Source organism: Megalobrama amblycephala, linkage group LG24, assembly GCF_018812025.1.
Source record: "Megalobrama amblycephala isolate DHTTF-2021 linkage group LG24, ASM1881202v1, whole genome shotgun sequence".
Classification (NCBI taxonomy): Eukaryota; Metazoa; Chordata; class Actinopteri; order Cypriniformes; family Xenocyprididae; genus Megalobrama; species Megalobrama amblycephala.
This window is the reverse complement of record NC_063067.1, coordinates 103,839-122,751: the sequence shown is the minus strand read 5'-3', so window position 1 is coordinate 122,751 and position 18,913 is coordinate 103,839. Positions and strand designations below refer to the sequence as shown.

At 38.4% G+C, this 18,913-nt stretch overlaps 1 protein-coding gene across 4 annotated transcripts; it reads right to left on the bottom strand.

The window, feature by feature from the left end:
- Nucleotides 1-117: 117 nt before the first annotated feature.
- On the bottom strand, nt 118-18,775 carry LOC125260440 (neuromedin-K receptor). 4 transcript variants are annotated; one of them, XM_048178817.1, is made up of 7 exons: nt 17,754-17,888; nt 16,987-17,052; nt 8,523-8,711; nt 8,299-8,449; nt 7,501-7,697; nt 2,095-2,228; nt 118-1,867 (listed from the first exon to the last, which is right to left on the bottom strand). In XM_048178817.1, exons 3-7 carry the CDS (start codon nt 8,705-8,707, stop codon nt 1,524-1,526), a joined length of 1,011 nt encoding a protein of 336 aa, XP_048034774.1. In that variant the 5' UTR covers nt 8,708-8,711; nt 16,987-17,052; nt 17,754-17,888; the 3' UTR covers nt 118-1,523. The 4 variants fall into 4 exon arrangements, with proteins under 4 accessions (XP_048034774.1, XP_048034771.1, XP_048034773.1 ...); XM_048178814.1 differs by lacking the exon at nt 16,987-17,052 and having other exon boundaries at nt 17,754-18,775; XM_048178816.1 differs by lacking the exons at nt 2,095-2,228; nt 16,987-17,052 and having other exon boundaries at nt 17,754-18,775.
- Between the last annotated feature and the right edge of the window lie 138 nt (nt 18,776-18,913).

Below are 18,913 nucleotides of genomic sequence, written 5' to 3'. Positions count from 1 at the left end.
ACAGTTCTCTCACAAAACCACATATAATTGTCACTGTCAGTAACTGTGAATTACAGCACATGTCAAACGACACTGTTATTAACAACACAAAGATGACGATACATGCAGTGAAGCACAAGACTTTATTATTATTATAATACTGCTGGTTATAGATACATGGCTGATGAGACAGACTTACACAAATCTACAAAACAACACGCAATATGTGTGTATGATTGATGTGTGTGACGGATGTGTGAAATGCAGTGTGTGCGATAAACTCGACTGGTCGCATGTGGACAGAGCGAGAGAACACGCATGCTGTGCTCAATATGAGTGAAGAACTCAAAATGTGATAATGTAGCTATCATCTGAATACTGTGCCTGAAAACATAACAATTACAGTTACTTCATTACTGGATTCTGAATCTGGAACAGCGTTACATCATGTATTCCGTTACAGCTCAGCCCTGACCTCGTGTCCTAACCAGACGAGCTGCGCAATAAAAGCCGCTTTTTCCATGTTAATACAAACTATGACAATGATAATCTCAGGTACTGATTATGTGCTTTAGTTAATGTTAAAAGTGTGTAATGTGAGTTTGAATATCATTTATAGCCATTCTGAAAGAGACAATAAATAATCACCTCATATCTTGAAGATAAATGAAAGGAAACAATAATGTTTAAACTGTGAATAAGTAAGTGTATTCTATGACAAAGATTGTTTCAGTCACTCAGCACATATATTTAATAATGTTAAAATGGTGTGATATTAATGAATTTTGTGCTTATCCATTTGGTTGCGAGTGCAGTATGCCTGCAGAGAGGCTCCGCCCACACGCTCTTCTGATTGGCTGTGATTTTGGATTGATTTGCTTGCGAGTGCAGTATGCTTGCAGAGAGGCTCCGCCCACACACTCTTCTGATTTGCTGTGATTTTTGATTGATGTGGTTGAGAGACTCCGCCCATACAATCTTCTGATTGGCTGTGATTTTGGATAGATTTGGTCGCAAGTGCAGTATGCTTGCTGAGAGACTCCGCCCACACAATCTTCTTATTGGCTGTGATTTTGGATAGATTTGGTCGCGAGTGCAGTGCACCTGCAGAGAGACTCCGCCCACAGGCTCTTCTGATTGGCTGTGATTTCGGATTGATTTGGTTGCGAGTGCAGTGCACCTGCAGAGAGACTCCGCCCACAGGCTCTTCTGATTGGCTGTGATTTCAGATTAATTTGGTTGCGAGTGCAGTGCACCTGCAGAGAGACTCCGCCCACAGGCTCTTCTGATTGGCTGTGATTTACGATTGATTTTGTGGCGTCTCGTAGTCGCATCTGGTGTGGACAGACAAACTTCACTGGAACCTTATCCTGTTGTGTCTGGTTAGGACACGGTGTAACCTGATAACAAATCTTCGTCAACAGACCGGTGTGTGTCCTCAGAAGTGTTCGTTTTCATATGTGTGGTGAGTTATTTTAAATGTGTTGGAACTGAAAGAGAACAAATAGCTGGTCAAAGGGAAGCTGGTGGACTGAGGCTGGCATTCAGCAGCTCCTGAAGGTGAATTTCCTGTCGTTTCTGCAGCTTAGTGTTTGCGAGCTACTATGAGTTGAGTTCATTCCCGGCGGCATTCGTAGGGTTTCCATGGAGACCACCATTGAGTGACGGCCGGATGGAGGGTCGCGATTGGCTGGTGCTGCGATGGCTGGTGCTGGAGCTCTTGCGTCTGGCAGGGTTGGCGTTGCCGTCAGACTCCACACGTGAAACCGTGTACAGGCTGCTCTGGCGGTTTGGCTGGAATCGGGTGGTCTGGAGTTCCATCTCATCAGAGTCCGACACATGAATGAAGGGACACCATCGAAACACCCGCTTGAAGCCGGCGCGGAACCTGTGGCAGAAACAAAACCATGCGGGTAAAACCTGCGTTCGTGTCATGTTGGAATTACCACCATTGTTTAACAAGTTGGAAACTCTGTATAAATGAGCCTCATCTGAAAGGCAAGGGCAAGGCAAGTTTATTTATATAGCACATTTTATATACAATGGAAATTCAAAGTGCTTTACACAGCGCTAACAACATATGCATGAGAAATAAAAAATATTATGCCTGACTACCTGAATAAATTCGGGGCACCCCCCGTCTGAATGGCAGAGTCAGAGAGCTTCGGTTCGAGAGACACATTAGTAGCAACTCCCAGCTTCCTGGTGACCTCCTACCCTTCAATACGGAGGAGTTATTACGACACCTTCTGCAAAAATTTTTTCTCATTATTTGGCTCAGTGGCAGCATATACATGTTGAACAGGAGCGGTCCAAGAATTGAGCCTTGAGGGACTCCGCATGACATGCATGTCCACTCAGACTGATACTCACATAATAACCTCTCCCTTCTAAGTATGACCTGAACCATTTGAGGACCATCCCAGAAAGCCCAACCCAGTTTTCCAGCCTGTCAAGAAGAATGTTGTGATCGACAGTGTCAAATGCAGCACTGAGGTCGAGTAGAACCAGCACTGATAATTTACCTGTATCAGTGTTTAGGCGAATATCATTTATTATCTTTATGAGTGCTGACTCTGTGCTGTGATGCGGTCAGAAACCAGATTGGAAATGGTGTCCATTTGAGTTTAAGAATTTGTTCAGCTGATTGAAAACAACTTTGATCTTGCCTATGAAAGGAAGATTTGAGATTGGTCTGTAATTGCTCAATATGGTGTTATCTAGCACTTTTTTCAGGAGGGGCTTAACAACTGTAGTATTCAGGGAGTTTGGAAAAGTCCTATAAAGAAGTGAGGCGTTTACCATTTCTAGGAGATCTGCTTCTAAACAGTTAAACACACTTTAGAAAAAGATGTGGGAAGCGTGTCAAGGGCAGAGGTTGATGTCTTAAGGTACATAGTAACTACTTTCTGAGGTTGTGTTCTGATCTGTCTGACCCAGCGCAACTCGAGGATGTGCTGATCGCCTTTCTGATATTATTGATTTTCTCAGAGAAGGAGGATGCAAACTCACTGCATTTGCTGTATGAGAGCATTTCACTGGGAATATGACATGGAGGGTTTGTTAATCTCTCTACAACAGTGTTTCCCAACCCTGTTCCTGGAGGCACACCAACAGTACACATTTTGAATGTCTGCCTTATCTGAACCATATATTTCTGGTCTTGGAGTTTCTACTAACTAACTGATGAGTTGAATCAGGTGTATTTGATTAGGAAGATTTGGAAAATGTGCACTGTTAGTGTGCCTCCAGGAACAGGGTTGGGAAACACTGCTCTACAGTAGCAAAAAGAGGGCGGGTGTTGTTTAAGTTGCTGTTTATAATATTTGAGAAGAAGGTCTGTCTAGCTGTCTAGTGTATCCACGATTGTGTGTGGGTCCATGTACAAAGGTATTTAAAACAGTTATGATTTCTTTTGCCATACTGATTTCTGCATTATCTATGTGAACATTAACATCCCCAACAATAGCAAAACAGTCAAACTCTGAGGAAATTGTTGATAACAGTTCTGTAAAGTCCTCAACAAAGGCTGGAGAGTATTTTGGAGGCCTGTAAATAATGATAAGTAGAATGCGAGGAGCACCTTTTAACAATACCCAGATATTCGAAAGTCAAGTAATCACCAAATGACACTTGCTTGCATTGATAGACATCTTTAAATAGAGCAACTACACCTCCACCTCTCCTAACAGCTCTGCAGACACTCATAAAAGTATGTTTCTTGGAGGACTGTTGCACTGCAGCTGTACTAGCCACATTTCATTTAGAAACATAAATTCCAGGTTGTTTGTGGTTATCAAGTCATTGACTAGAAGTGACGATGGAGAGAGGAATAACGTGTCCGGTGAGAGGGGCTGTTGCTCTGGTGTTACCGGAGGCCATAGTATGTTGTCCTGGCTTACCGGGCTGTTTTCCAGAAAGTCGTCCTTGGGTGCTGAATCTTGGAGCAGTTCTAAAAGGTCCCTATCTATCTGCGGTGAGCTCTGTGGGCAGGGCTCAGTCGGATTGTGTCCGTGAGCAGTGGTTGTTGTGGCTGCGTGGCGTTATCACTGACCTTGTGGGATGTGTCAACCGCATGTCCATTCAGGTGCTGAAGTTAAGTCCTGTGGTCATTCGTACTCTGTCCAGGTGTGTTTGTGCCATTCAGGTTGAGTGGATTGGCACACACTGCTGAAGGATGATGGAGGGAGAAGTAGATTTTGTCCTTTAGCACTCTTGAGCCCAGTTTGTTTGGGTGGAGGCCATCCTGTGTAAACATTTGTCTCTGACTCCAGAAAAGATTGAAGTTCAGTCTCTTTATGTTGCAGGTTTTTTGCAGCCATGTGTTAAGCCCAAGCAACCGTGAAAACCGCGTTCCTCGTGCTGGGAGTGGTCCACTGACGAACGGCTGAACTTTCAGTCTTCTAAGCATTTCAAAAAGTTCACTGAAATCCCTTTTAAGGAGTTCTGACTGCTCTTTCCAAAAAACATTATTCCCCACATGAATGATAAGTCGATTTGCAGTCTCATTTTTCATCAGGATGCTATGAAGTTCCCTGTTTACATCAGAAACTGTTGCTAGTTGTAGTCCTGCTGTTAATGTTTCTGATTAGAGTCAGAATTGGAGTCAATTCTGATTGGAGTCACGCACTATCAGAGTCCTGGGCTCAGCTGCACTCTGAGCCGAGTGCTCGACCTTGAGAGGCAGTTAGCATCTGTGTTAGCTGCTGGCTGATTTGATCTGTATCCGATCACGTTTGAGGATTCCTCACCTACTTTCATCATGTCTAGGGATTCCTCACCAACATTCGTTAATACTTCAAATCCGTTTCCAGATGTATAGGCGGTGGTAGGAAACCAGTGTTTGGGGTAGAGGATTCTACTGCGGCATTATGTGACAATCTGATGTGTCAAGTGCCTTTGGATCTCACTTCCTGTTTGTGCAATTGATTAGAGTGTTGATCAGTTACAGCTTGTTTCTCTACACTCAGTATGGCCTGTTAAGGAGCACTAGATTCATGGGACTCACCAGCTGTATGCTGAGGACGTCCATGACGAAGCTCTGCTTTGTGTTCCACCTGTTTTGGTAGTCCCGCAAATAACATTGTTTCAAGAACTGCAATCCTTTGTAGAAGTCTGTGGTAGTTTGTGCAGCAGGTAGATTCTTGAACCAGAAGAGGCATTTTCTTTCTTATCTTTACTGTAGGCAGCTGTGTTTTCTCTTCCCCAGAATGTAGGCTGATGGCTGCTGTCAGTGGGAGGCTGGTTGGATAAGAATTACCCTTTTTTTGTAGTAATCTTCCAGTCACAAAAGTTTTTAGTTTTAGTATCGGTGCCAAGCTTTGTCGTTTGAGCACGGTACTGATTTGCTAAAGTTAAAATTAGGAGATAAAATAAAAAATCGATAAAGCAAAGCACGAAGCAGTAAGCAAGAGCATCCGGACAGTAGCTAAGCAGGAAGCATTCCAAAGGGGGAGGTGTTGCTGTAATTTATAGTAATATTTCCAGTATTACTCAGAAGTCTAGTTTGGTGCTTTATGTGACACTATCTAGTGTAAATGATAATTCCTGTTTGACATTTGTACTTGTTACTATATACAGGGCACCATACAGACTTTATCAAAGAATTTGCTGATATTCTATCGGAGTTAGTACTGGCTTCGGATAAAGTCCTAATTGTTGGTGATTTTAATAACCATGTAGATAATGAAAAGTATGCATTGGGATTGGCATTTACAGACATTCTAAACTCTATTGGAGTGGGTCCTGACACAACACCTGTCAGAATCCACTCATTGTCATAATCATACTTTAGGTCTAATATTGTCACATGGAATCAATATTAATAATTCTGCAGCAGAGTGACGACATCTCAGATCATTATTTAGTCTTGTGTATACTCCATTTAGCCACACCTGCAAAACCAACTCCCTGTTACAAATATGGTAGAACTATCAGATTCTACCACTAAAGATTACTTTATAAATAACCTTCCTGATCAGTTTCATCTCCTCAGCATACCAGAAAGCTTAGAAGAACTTGATGTTGCAACAGAAACTATTGACTCTGTCTTTTCCAGCACATTAAACAAAGTTGCTCCTTTGCGCTTAAAAATATTTAGGAGAATAGTCCAACACTGTGGTACAACGAGCACACTCAGGCCCTTAAGAGAGCAGCTAAAAAAATGGAGCACAGCAAGAAACCAAAACTAGAGGTTTTTCACATTTCATGGAAAAAGAGCATTGTTGTATACAGAAAGGCCTTAAAAACTGCTAGATCTGCTTATTTTTTCGACTTTCATAGAGGAGAACAAACACAACCCTAGGTATTTATTTGATACAGTTGCTAAACTAATGAGAAATAGAGCTTCAACTTTAGACACCACAGCAGTAATGACTTTATGAACTTCTTTACTTACAAGATTGATACTATTAGAGAGAAAACCAAATAAAAAAACACCAACTTGATCCTAGAGAACTAGTTAATACCAGACCGATCTTGAATCTCCCTTTTCAAAAATACTGGAAGAAGGCAGTATCATCACAACTATGTTCCTTTTTAGAAAGAAATAGTATCTGTGAGGATTTCCAGTCAGGATTTAGACCGTACCATAGTACTGAGACTGCTCTCATTAGAGTTACAAATGATTTGCTCTTATCATCAGATCGTGGTTGTATCTCTCTATTAGTGTTACTGGATCTTAGTGCTGCATTTGATACTATCAACCACAACATTATTTTGAATAGACTGGAAAATTATGTTGGCATTAGTGGAATTGCATTGACATGGTTCAAATCATTCATATTTGACTGTTATTAGTTTGTAGTAGAAAACAAAGAGAGGTCATATCGATCACAAATTCAGTGTGGAGTACCGCAAGGCTCAGTACTAAGACCGTTGCTTTTCACCCTGTACGTGCTACCCTTGGGAGATTTCATTAGATAGCATGGCGTTAGCAAACCTGAACTTTAGCAGAACATTATATAAAAAAAATTTTTAAGCTGGCAAATTGTCTTCAACAGTACAAGGTAGTGAGTTACGAACCTCTGCTCATATTTCTGCCATGTTTTTATTATTATTATTCTTATTTTGTGAGAGCAAATGTGACACTCTCATTAGTCACCCTGTGCCATTTGTGGAGGAAAAAAAACCTGGCATTTGAGTTTTATATTTTAGATTTGATCCAACAAACACTTCAAACAAGCTTTCAAGTTATGTCAACTATAGCAGAACATTCAGTCAATAAATGTGTCTCTTTAATGTGCGGTGACAGATTGTTGTAGCGGCTTGTGACCCGATCATCTCTTCCTCTTTACTACTAGTTACAGCACCAAATATGTGACTGAACAAATAATGACTGAACATCAGAAGGAATGTTGAAAGATACAGTACAACTTACTGAAATTAATCATGTCTCATGTAATCGCCCAATCAGTGAACCGGGGAAAGATGACAATGCATATACTGCGGTTCACTGATTGATCTAAAATACATTGTTAAATGTGTGCATGTGTTGAAGAGCTGCATGTATTTGGCAGATACCTGCTGTTGAGGCAGCAGTAGATGATGGGGTTGTACATGGAGGAGCTCATGGAGAGCCACATGATCGACAGATAAACCTGCTGGATCGACTGGAATTTTGTCAGCTTCCAATTGAAGCTTGTCGCGATGAAATACACATGATATGGGAGCCAACAGATGGCAAATGTTACCACCACGATCACCATCATCTTCACAACCTACACACAACATTACAACAACCTTGGTCATCAAACTGAGAAAACACTTACACACGCTTGTGTGGCCATCTGCAGGTTCATTCCCCAAAAAACTATTTAGAAAAACATCTAGAGCAGAAGAGATGCTGCAGCTACAGCATAAAAAAACAGTTAAACCACAGCCTAGAAACACTAGTTCATTTACACTACAGTCTACTAGCACAAGACGTCTAACTACATTCAAGTTCAAATACAAAATATAAATAATAAAATTAACTAATTAATTATTTAAAAAACGTAGTGAAGAACTGCTGTATTGATTTCAAGAATCAGTTCATTTATCGAACGCTCATATGGTTCAGATCATCACATGTGCACAATAATTGACATACAAACACTGATGTAACACATCATGCTACACTGTTACTCGTTGGACAATTTAGCTTGTTACTGTAAAAGCTAAAGTACAGAAAATCGTAGTAAAAGTTTAGCTGATTACCCCTCAAGACTGCCGAAAACTCATCTGACACGTCTGTGACACCAAACGAAAGACTAAACCAAACACTCTCTGTTTAAACAGCATTAAAGTACAGACATCTGTGTCTTTCTGTGTGCCAAGCACCTTTCTCTTGGCCTGCAGATGATCCTGTAAGTTTTCCGAGGAGTGTCCGGGGAATCCGCCGCCCCACAGCACGAGTCCCACCCTGGTGTAGGTGACGGCCATCAGCGCCAGAGGCAGGAGATACACCAGCACCGCCACGATCACGTGATATCTGTCAACACACACACGTATAAAGAGCTGGCAGCGAGAATAAGTGTCTGACACACTTATCGAACGTCTCTCACATGAAGGCGTCGTCGTTGTGCCGCGGCCAGGCCACATAGCAGACCGTCCTGTGCGGCCTCACTTCCGTTACGGAGTAAAAGCAGAGTGGAAAGGCCAGAAATGCGGCCAGAATCCACACGCATGCGATCACGGCTTTGGTGACCGTCGCTGAGAGGCGGGGCTTCATCGGGTGGATGATCGCCATGTACCTGATCAGAGAGGAAGTGACACAGGAAGTGACCTGTACATACTTTTCAATTAAGTTCAATTTCCTTACACGAGGATTTGTGCAAGTAATCGTAATCAAACAGGAGTCGACTGCCTTGTACTTTACATTTGTCCAGATCTACAATCATTCCATACTTGTTAACAGGGCTTGACATTAACACCAGCAAACCCGCCAAATGTGGTGTATTTCAGCAGTGGTGTGTAACGCAGTCACTCCTACAGGCCACTCTAGCATGCTAAATTTGATAATATAAACATTTTTCAATTGTAGCCTTTTAAAAAGGAATCTGAAATAATAAATAAGTGCAATGTAGTGTTGTCAAAAATATCGATTTTTTGATACATATTGACACTGAAATATCTGTTTTCTCTCAAGATTCTCACCAGTAATGTTTTTATAAAAGCTACTTAAATGTCTTAATTAAAATAATCCTGGCTTAATTTAACCTGTTAACTGTCACTGGCCCACCGGTGGGCCCACAGCCATTACATATTTAAAACAGTAATATTCTATACTAAACCTAAACTAATCTTGACAAACTATATATCATTTGAAAGCTGTGAATCTCTAGTTTTCATATACGATTTTCAAAATAAATTACAGAGGAGCAGTAATTTATCAATTTGCAACAAGCATATTTTCATACTCATAAGGCATGTTCAGACCTTTATTTTGAAATAGCGATGAACATGAAAAATCATTATAGATTGGCTGAAACATGTTTGTTTTCATGCCAAGAGTTCAAAAGATAACATCCATTCAATTTTTTGAGAAAAAAGGTCTGAAAATGTTTTTAACAGAAAAAACCCCAAAAACATCTATGATTGTGGTAGCGATCTATAACCCACATACATGTTGTTTTTATGTTTATTAGAGGCTGAATTCATATCAAATTCTGCCAAACTTCCCATATTACTTCTATATAGTATGTGTACTTCATAAATAGTATGAAAATAATGGAAATATATGGTTCAGGGGCCGTATTCACAAAACATCTTAAGGCTAAAAGTAGCTCCTGACTTGCCGATTTAGGAGAAACTCTTAAAAATAATGGGTGTGTCAGTCCTAATTTTAGGAGTCCTACATTTTGCTCTAAGAGTATTTCACAAAGCATTTTAGTGCTAAAACTAGCTCCTAAATCTGTGAAACGTTAGGAGTAGTCAAGAGGACTCCTAAGTCACTAAGACCAAATCACAAACAGTCCTAATCCACCCAAAGACACTGAACACCATTGAGGCAACAGCGATAGAGCCTTGGGTGCTGAACCTTTTCTTCATAAATGCAATACATTTTGATTAATAAATAAATATTGTCTGATTGCCTGTGGCAGTGGTTTTCATGAGTTCACACTTACAAATGATTGAATAGAGTAAAAAAAAAAAAATATATATATATATATATATATATATATATATATAATTTGTCGCTTGAATTCTGCATTCCCTTGAGATGAAGACATCCAAGAGGTGAACAATTAACTGTATATACTAATTTAATTAGTGACACTTAGCCTACATTTTAAAACCTTTATGGCAACAATATGGCAACATTTTATTTTGACTATGGCAACATTTTTATTAAAAAATATTTATTTGAATAATGCAACATTTGTATTTCAAAACCTTTATTTTAATATGGAAACATGACACCTCATTTTACAATATTTCTATGATTAAATTGCTGACTCCTCCCCCATCAGCCAATCACTGTGTGTTTACTCCATAGCAAAGAGGTCAACCCCGCCCTTACTCTTAGCTTAAGACTTCAGTCTATTCCTTAGTAAAAGTTTGTCTCAGCAGCTTTGTGAATAGGTTTTAAGAGAAAACTCTTAGCTAAGAACTTTTACTGCTATTTAGGAGAACTCTTAGTGGTAAGATAAAATGTTTTGTGAATACGGCCCCTGATCACTCAAACCATAAATGGAAATGGGGGCGCCCTTATATGGTCAGTAATGGAGCTTGGTTGTCATCTAGTGAAACAGTGTGGTACTGCGCCCAAACAAAATCTTACTGAAAGCACATTTTTTGAGATATCAACCTGAAATTTGGAACACAACTTGTTCAGATTTTTGGCTTTGATTTTCTTGCAGTTTTAGAGTAAAACTTGTTTTGTAAAATATAAATTTTATATAAAATATAAAATATAATATTTTTACATTTTCATAAACGTAAACTTCTATAACTTTTTTCTGTTTCACGTACATAAGTTATTTCGCCAAATTTCATCTTTAAAACAAGACCAGCCTTATGTCTATATTCTAAAGTATTCTTGAATTACAACCATTTAAGTTTTTCATGTCTAAAAAAAAAAGTGGGGGTGACAGTAAACAGGTTAAGCCCTGTCTGAAACTGGGCCCTTGTTTATTTGTTATGTTGCTTAAAGCAGTTTATGATACATAAGCTAAATGAATGGCCTCATTTTGTTTGTATAGTTTACTTCGCTGGCACATACGACCGTTATTTTGACAATAAAACTCTTGTGTGTTAGAACGTGAAGTCACATATTAGATTAGATATAACAACATCCGTACACATTAAACCCAGCCTTCCATAAACGACAAGACAAAGAACCTACACATCAAACATCTGAACAAGTAGGTAATGACTGTCGACATGGACTGTGTTATAAAGCAGTCGACTCTTTATTGGCACAAATGGAAGCTCATACAGATGAGCAGATGTGACGTGATGTGACTGTTAACTCATGCTAAAACTTACACGAGGAACAGTCGGACTATACGGGATTCCATTTGTGCCAAAACACAACATCTGTCATAATATAATATAATAGGTAATTGCATCTGATTTTTTTACCTCACAATTGCAACGTTTTATCTCAGAATTCTGACTTTATTTCTCGCAAAATATAAACTCAGAATTACAAGAAATAAATTCAGAATTCTGAAGTAAAAAGTTGCAATTACCTTTTTAATTGTTTATTTCATGGCAGAAACAAGCTTCATATAGTGACCCACTCATCTTCATACAAGATTTCTGCACCTAGAGGCTCATGGCATATGAATCTGATGACAGCAGTAATATAATTTACTTATGAACAGCTAGGAAATAATACACCTTTCACGATTATTATTGCAGTTAGGGTTAGACTTCATGATGAGCTAAACGGCACTTATTGTACAAAACCAGTAGGAGTATAATTCTGCCATACTGGAATGAGCTTTAAAGGAGTCATGAATTGAGAAATCAACTTTTCCTTGAGCTTTTGATTTATAAGAGGTCATCGTATTATAATATGATCAAGAATATTATTACACACCCAATTTCCAAGATGGCCGCACGTATGGGTTTTGTGTTAGTTTGTTAGTCTTTTAAATCGTTTTTGAAGTTGTTTTGAAGATTACTAAAATCGTTTTATGTCATTTGATTTTATTTATATAAACTAATTGGAGACTGGAAACATCCCATGTTTGAAAAATGTGGACTTTTATACCGATATGCCTACTTTGCTCCATGATATGGAAAATGCAATTGGTTGGCGGCGGGCCTTTCGTTGTTGAACGGGAGAGACGCGCACCTGCACCTGTTTCTGCACCTGTGCCATGTATATGGGTTTCGCGTAATGAAGCCACTATGGAGCGGACTGGGGAGCCGTTTATGGTTGGTGTGGATGAAATGTCGTCTGTTGATCACGAGGGTCACACACCTGGGATGTGTTTGTGGGTATCAAGTGCTGAGACTGCTGGAGAACGAACCAGAGTTTTGGCTGAGTCGCTGAGAGGCCTTGAATTTTCCTCTTTATGGCCCGTTTGGATTGGTGATTCACCACAAAGACTGTTTTGCCTTTTGGTCAGAGGAAATGGAAAACTGACCCATTATGCTACATCTATTTGCGGCGGCAACAGTCCGAGGGTGGTGGCGAAGAGAAAGTGGTTTGTGCTTTTGTTACTGCTTTCAGGTAACATTCATCCCAACCCAGGCCCAGAGTTGGCTCAGCTTCAAACACCAGAGGAACTAAAATCAAGTAATGGTATACGATTTTTCCATCTCAATGTGAGAAGTTTGGTAAATAAGTTGGACGCAGTTCGAATCTGGGCAGATTCGACCGATGCTGATATCATAATTCTCACGGAGACTTGGCTGAAAAAATCAATTACAGATGATATGGTGCATATTAATGGTTATAATATTTTTAGAGCTGATCGTAGTAAAAAAGGAGGAGGGGTTGCAATTTATATTAAAGTAAATATGAATTGTATTTGTACCGAGTCAGTTAGTATTGTAAAATGTTTTGAACTTTTAGCTATTAAAGTTTCTTTACTTAATGGATCTGACATGATGGTGGTCGGTTGTTACCGCCCGCCTTCAGCTTCAAGTGAGGCAATTTCATTGCTCACAGATATGTTGCACAGTTGGTCTAACTCTGATTTAGTTTTAATGGGAGATTTAAACTGGGACTGGCTGTCTCAGTCATCGGACTCATTTAAGGACATATGTAACTCCTTGTGTTTGGAACAATTGATAAGTTCTCCAACTCGTCTAAATGGAAAGAGTATGAGCAAATCATCCTTGATTGACATTATTTTAACCAATATACCTCATGTTTTCTCTGCGATAGGAGTTTTTTGTAATGACCTTAGCGATCATTGTGCAATATCTTGTGTGAGAAATTTTAAGTTGCCTAAGAGTTCGCCCAGATTTATATTTAAACGACAGTTCAAACATTTTAATGAACAAGCTTTTTTGCATGATGTGTATAATAGTGACTTGCAGTTAGTTTCGTCTATACCTGATGTGGTTGATGCTTGGGATTATTTTAAATCTACCTTTCTTAAAATTTGTGATAAATATGCTCATTTACGTAGATATCGGGTGAGTGGAAAAAATAATCCTTGGTTCAGTGAATCTGTTTCTAATCTTATTAAACAAAGAAATTTAGCCTGGTCTAAAGCAAAAAAAACAAATAGTGATGAGGACTGGTCCAATTATAGATTTCTACGAAATAAGTGCACAAAATTGATAAAAAGTTCTAAAAGTCAATATTATCTTAATCTAATTAATAATAACATGAATGATCCTTCTAAATTTTGGAAATTAACAAAATCTCTTGTAGGGACAAATAAATCTACTGATTTTCCAAAAGTTTTAAAAGTGGACCAGAGATTAATTACAGACAAGGCTGATATTGTTAATATTTTTAATAATCATTTTGTTTCAGCTAGTTTGATAACTGGTACCAATAATTCGTTGATCACTGATGAACAGGAAATTGATGAGACGACAAATCATAATAAATCAGATTTATTTTCTTTTACCCCTATATTGTCCACCGAAGTCTATAAGTTACTTTCAAATTTAGACTGTAAGAAATCAGGTGGATTTGATAAAATTGAACCAGTTTTTTTAAAGATGTCTGCAGATATTATTGCTGAACCTATTGCATCAATTTTTAATTTGAGTCTATCCACAAATGTAATTCCAACATCTTGGAAATCAGCTATGGTTATGCCATTATTAAAAGGAGGAGATCCCTCTGATTTGAATAATTATCGCCCTATTTCTAAATTACCGGTTTTAGCAAAAGTTTTTGAATCTATAGTAAATGATCAAATGAAAGAATACCTTGCTAGTCGAAATATTTTAAACGCTTTTCAGTCAGGATTTCGAGCGGGCCATAGTACGATAACAGCTACTACACTTGTTACTAATGATTTAATCACCGCTCTCGATGAGAGACAGCATTGTGCGGCCTTGTTTGTCGATTTGACAAAAGCGTTTGATTTAGTGGATCATGGCTTACTGTTGCAGAGGCTTAAAAGTATAGGCCTCTGTAACTCGGCCTTGAGTTGGTGTCAAAACTATTTATTTGGTCGAACGCAATGTGTTGCTATAGATAATTATGTTTCATCCGTGTTAACAGTTGAGAAGGGTGTCCCGCAAGGTTCTTTACTGGCACCACTTCTTTTTTCTATTTTTATAAATGAATTAGGGCAGGGAATAAAATCCGCAAAGTTACACTTTTATGCTGACGATACAATAATTTATTCAGCTGCAGCCTCTCTTTCACAAGCTATTGAAATGTTACAGGATTCTTTTAATGCTCTTCAGCATAATTTATTGAAATTAAAATTAATTTTAAATGTGAATAAAACTAAGTACATTGTTTTTTCACGTAGTCGTTCCATGATCACCGCTCCGACTATTCTTACTGCTGATGACGTGCAGATAGAGAGAGTAACAACCTACAAATATCTGGGAATATGGATAGACGAGAAGTTGGCATTTGATGTTCATATTGATTACTTAGTAAAAAGATTACAACCAAGATTGGGCTTTCTCTTTCGGCAAAAAAAATGTTTCTCCTTTGGAGCTAGAAAGAAAATTATTCACAGTACTTTTTTACCCATTTTAGATTATGGTGATATTATTTATATGCATGCTTCTATATATTTATTAAAAAGATTAGATTGCATTTATCATGCTGCGTTGCGTTTTATAACAAATGCTTGTTCACGTACACATCATTGTTTGTTATATAACCGTGTAGGTTGGACCTCTTTACATCAAAGAAGGAAATCACATATATTAGTATTTACAGTAAAGGCATTGTTGGGTATGCTGCCAAATTACATTACTAGGCTTTTATGCCTGTATAAAAAGAACTATAGCACTAGATCATCGATTGGCATTAAATTAGAAGTACCTAGGATACACTCAGAACATGGAAAATCAGCTTTCTCCTACTTTGCTCCTTGGCTGTGGAATGAATTTCAAATTAATGCTCAACTAGAAAGAATTCCTTCTTTGAATGTGTTTAAGAATATATTGCGATGTAAATTGAATGAAGTGTGTGGCTGTTTTAATTAATTTGGTGATATATGATTAATGTTATTGTTTTTACCTTATCTGTTTGGAATTTGTTATGTGTTTTGTAATTATGTGAAAATTTTAATACGGCCATCTTGGCCAGGACTCCCTGGAAGAAGAGATTTCTTTTTATCTCAATGGGACCTTCCTGGAAAAATAAAGGTTAAATAAAAAAAAATAAAATAAGAATATCCTGTAAGATTCGGAACTGAAAACTTCCTTGTTAGTCCAATAAAAGCTTTTATTGACACCAGACCCAGAGAACGACTGATCCTGTCATAGATAGGTGTAACTCCGCCTCCACAGAAGAAATCAACGCCTACTTCATCATTGCATCATTAGCCCCGCCCACTGGTGTGTCAGTGAGATGAGGAGGAGAGAAGAGCGATACAGGACTGAAATAACATTATCTTTCAAAGGATCCTAATGCAGGAATATGGTTATTTATTTTCAACAATGTGAATGTCTCAGTTGAGCTTTATTTATTTGTTTTCGGTTCATTTCACTGTGGATTCTTTGATAAATCAATCGCATTTCAGTGCAAACAGACTTTTACGATATGAACTCGACAGTAATGCAACAACATGTCAGTAACTGTGTTCATTCGAATGCCTGATCTGATATTAATGATTCATGTACAGTCAGATGATCTTTGTCTGTGTGTCAGTAAATCAAATCAGCGACTAAACATCAACTTCACCTTGTTTCTCTTAGTAGGATGAAAATAATCTGTTATTTAAACTGTGATTAAATTATATATAGAAAGTGATCAAAGAACGCTCCCTTTACAATCGCTGGAGCTGTCAATCAAACAGAGTTTATCAGTGACTGAGTTCTGGACTCATGGCAAAACTCCAGTTTTATTCAACGAACCTCTTATTTACATCACGTTTGCACTGTTAGTTGTGATGAAAGCATTTGTTAGTGTGAAGAAATTGAGTTTCAATGACGAGATCACTGCATTTATGCGCTCAACAACATGTCTGTGATCGACTACAATGTTCATCACTGCAACCTTTCATGCCACAATCTAAATATAATGTCATAGATCTAAATGTGATGCTATAATAGTGATTCTTTATAAGTGATGCTTTATAACTTTTCACGAATAGTTAACCTTGAGAGCTATAATAGTATAACGTGCTAAAAGTTTTTGAGAGAGTAATGCTTAGCTATTTCATATGCAAAGATGTCAGCCAATCACAGCAGTGGGCGTTTACACTGAAGTCTCACAGAGACACGCCCCTTAAAATAGAGCGTTCAAATCAGACGGCTGAAATCAGGGAAGGAAAAATGCCTTTTATTTCTAAATTATGAGAGTTTTGATGTAAAAACCATACTAACATTATACATCCAGGAAACATTATAAAATACCCTTTAAATGGTATCAGTTTGTTTCACTATATAAGTTAGGACACTGCATAGACTTACACAGGTTAATGATGTTTTCTATGGGATAACCCAAGCCCAACCACAAAACTCATCCATCAAAGAAACCTGTGATTTAAAAACACTAGATTTAAATACAAACATGTTTTGGCCGATTTACAGTGGCAAGAAAAAGTGTGAAACACTTGCAGAATCTGTGAAAATGTGAATAATTTTAATAAAATAAGAGAGATCATACAAAATGCATGTTATTTTTTATTTAGTACTGTCCTGAGTAAGGGTTGCAAATATTTTACATAAAAGATGTTTACACGTAAAAACGTAAAAACAGTCGTGGATCATCAGGTGACCACACACAGTATTGAGAATCAATGGTTCACAAACTTATGAAGGGGGTTATTTTAATAAATTCAGCTATTTATTTTCGCTTGTGAACTAAATGCAAACATCTTTTACTCAGGACAGTACTAAATAAAAAATAACATGCATTTTATATGATCTCTCTTATTTTGTTAAAATTATTCACATTTTAACAGATTCTGCAAGTGGTTCACATACTGTTTCTTGGACCAGTAAAATGTCATCACTAGCCAGTTATTTCACTATATAAGTGAGGACATTTGACCCTCACAAGTATAACCAAACCTGTATACACACACAGAGAGAGAGAGAGAGGGAGAGAAAGAACTCGTATCACATTAACATGATGTGAGTCTGTGTGTGAGAGAGTACTGAAGATGGAAAATTCTTAATGTGACTATTAATAATCTGAGTGTGTGTGTGTGTGTGTGTGTGTGTGTGTGTGTCACCTGTCTAAGGCGATGGCGCTCATGGAGTAGATGCTGGCGAACACCGCGGCCACCGGGTAGAAGTTGTGGAAGCGGCAGTACGCGCTGCTGAAGTACCAGTCCCCGTGCGCGCCGTACACAAGGTTCACCAGCGTGTTGAGCGCGGCCACGCACACGTCAGACACCGCGAGGTTGAGCAGAAAGTAGTTGGTGACGGTTCTCATCCTCTTGTGCGCAACGATGATCCAGATGACGACCAGGTTTCCCGTCACGGCCACCAGCATAACCAGCGCGTACGCGAGCGCCCAGAGCGCGACGCGCCACGGAGGCTGCGCGAACCTGTTAGTATGGGTGAAGTTTGAGGAGTTTCTTGATGAGGACATGATTCGCTCAGAAGACACCTGTCTGTATGTATGTGTGTGTGTGTGTGTGTGTGTGTGTGTCTGCCTGTCTGTACACTAGATGAGCTGTGTGTGTGTGTGTGTGTGTGTGTGTGAGAGAGAGAGAACAGCCTCCACAGGGGCGGAGAGTTCGTGAAACCACAGAAGAAATCAGTCTAATTACATTCACAGTGTCTTTATTACATGATTCGCGTTTCTTTATTCTACTTTCATGCGTTTAATATTTTCTTTCAGCATTCAAAGTCAAGGTTTTTCCTCCCTCTTCATTTTTTATTTGGGGTTTCATTAATTCAGGAATGAATTAATATACAAGCAGCAAAAATGTCAAAATGGAAAAATGTATTAATCTCTGAAACAGTGAGAAACTTAAATATTTTATCTTATGTGCAAAAATCTAGAACCACTAAACAACTGCTTCACTTTTCTCTCTTTACTGCACAAAGCTTTATTTAGATTAATATATAAAAATACTAAAAATACTAAGTTCTTTTTCGCTGCTTATTGCTCATTCAAATACACACAAAATAATGTCAAAATGCCGGTCTTGGGGAGTATTCACGTAAACATGTTTGAAGTGAACATAAACAGTTGAGAAAGAAAATGCACGTGTAACAGTATAACAGATCTGTGCATCAGCTCTTAAAGTGACAGCAGCCTAATAAACCTGCTGCCAAATTATCAGATAATATTAAAAATATCTACAGTAAATGGCAATTTTTATATGGCAACTTTGAAACACCACTAGCCACAGTGATTGATATATAAAAATGGGAGTTCAGA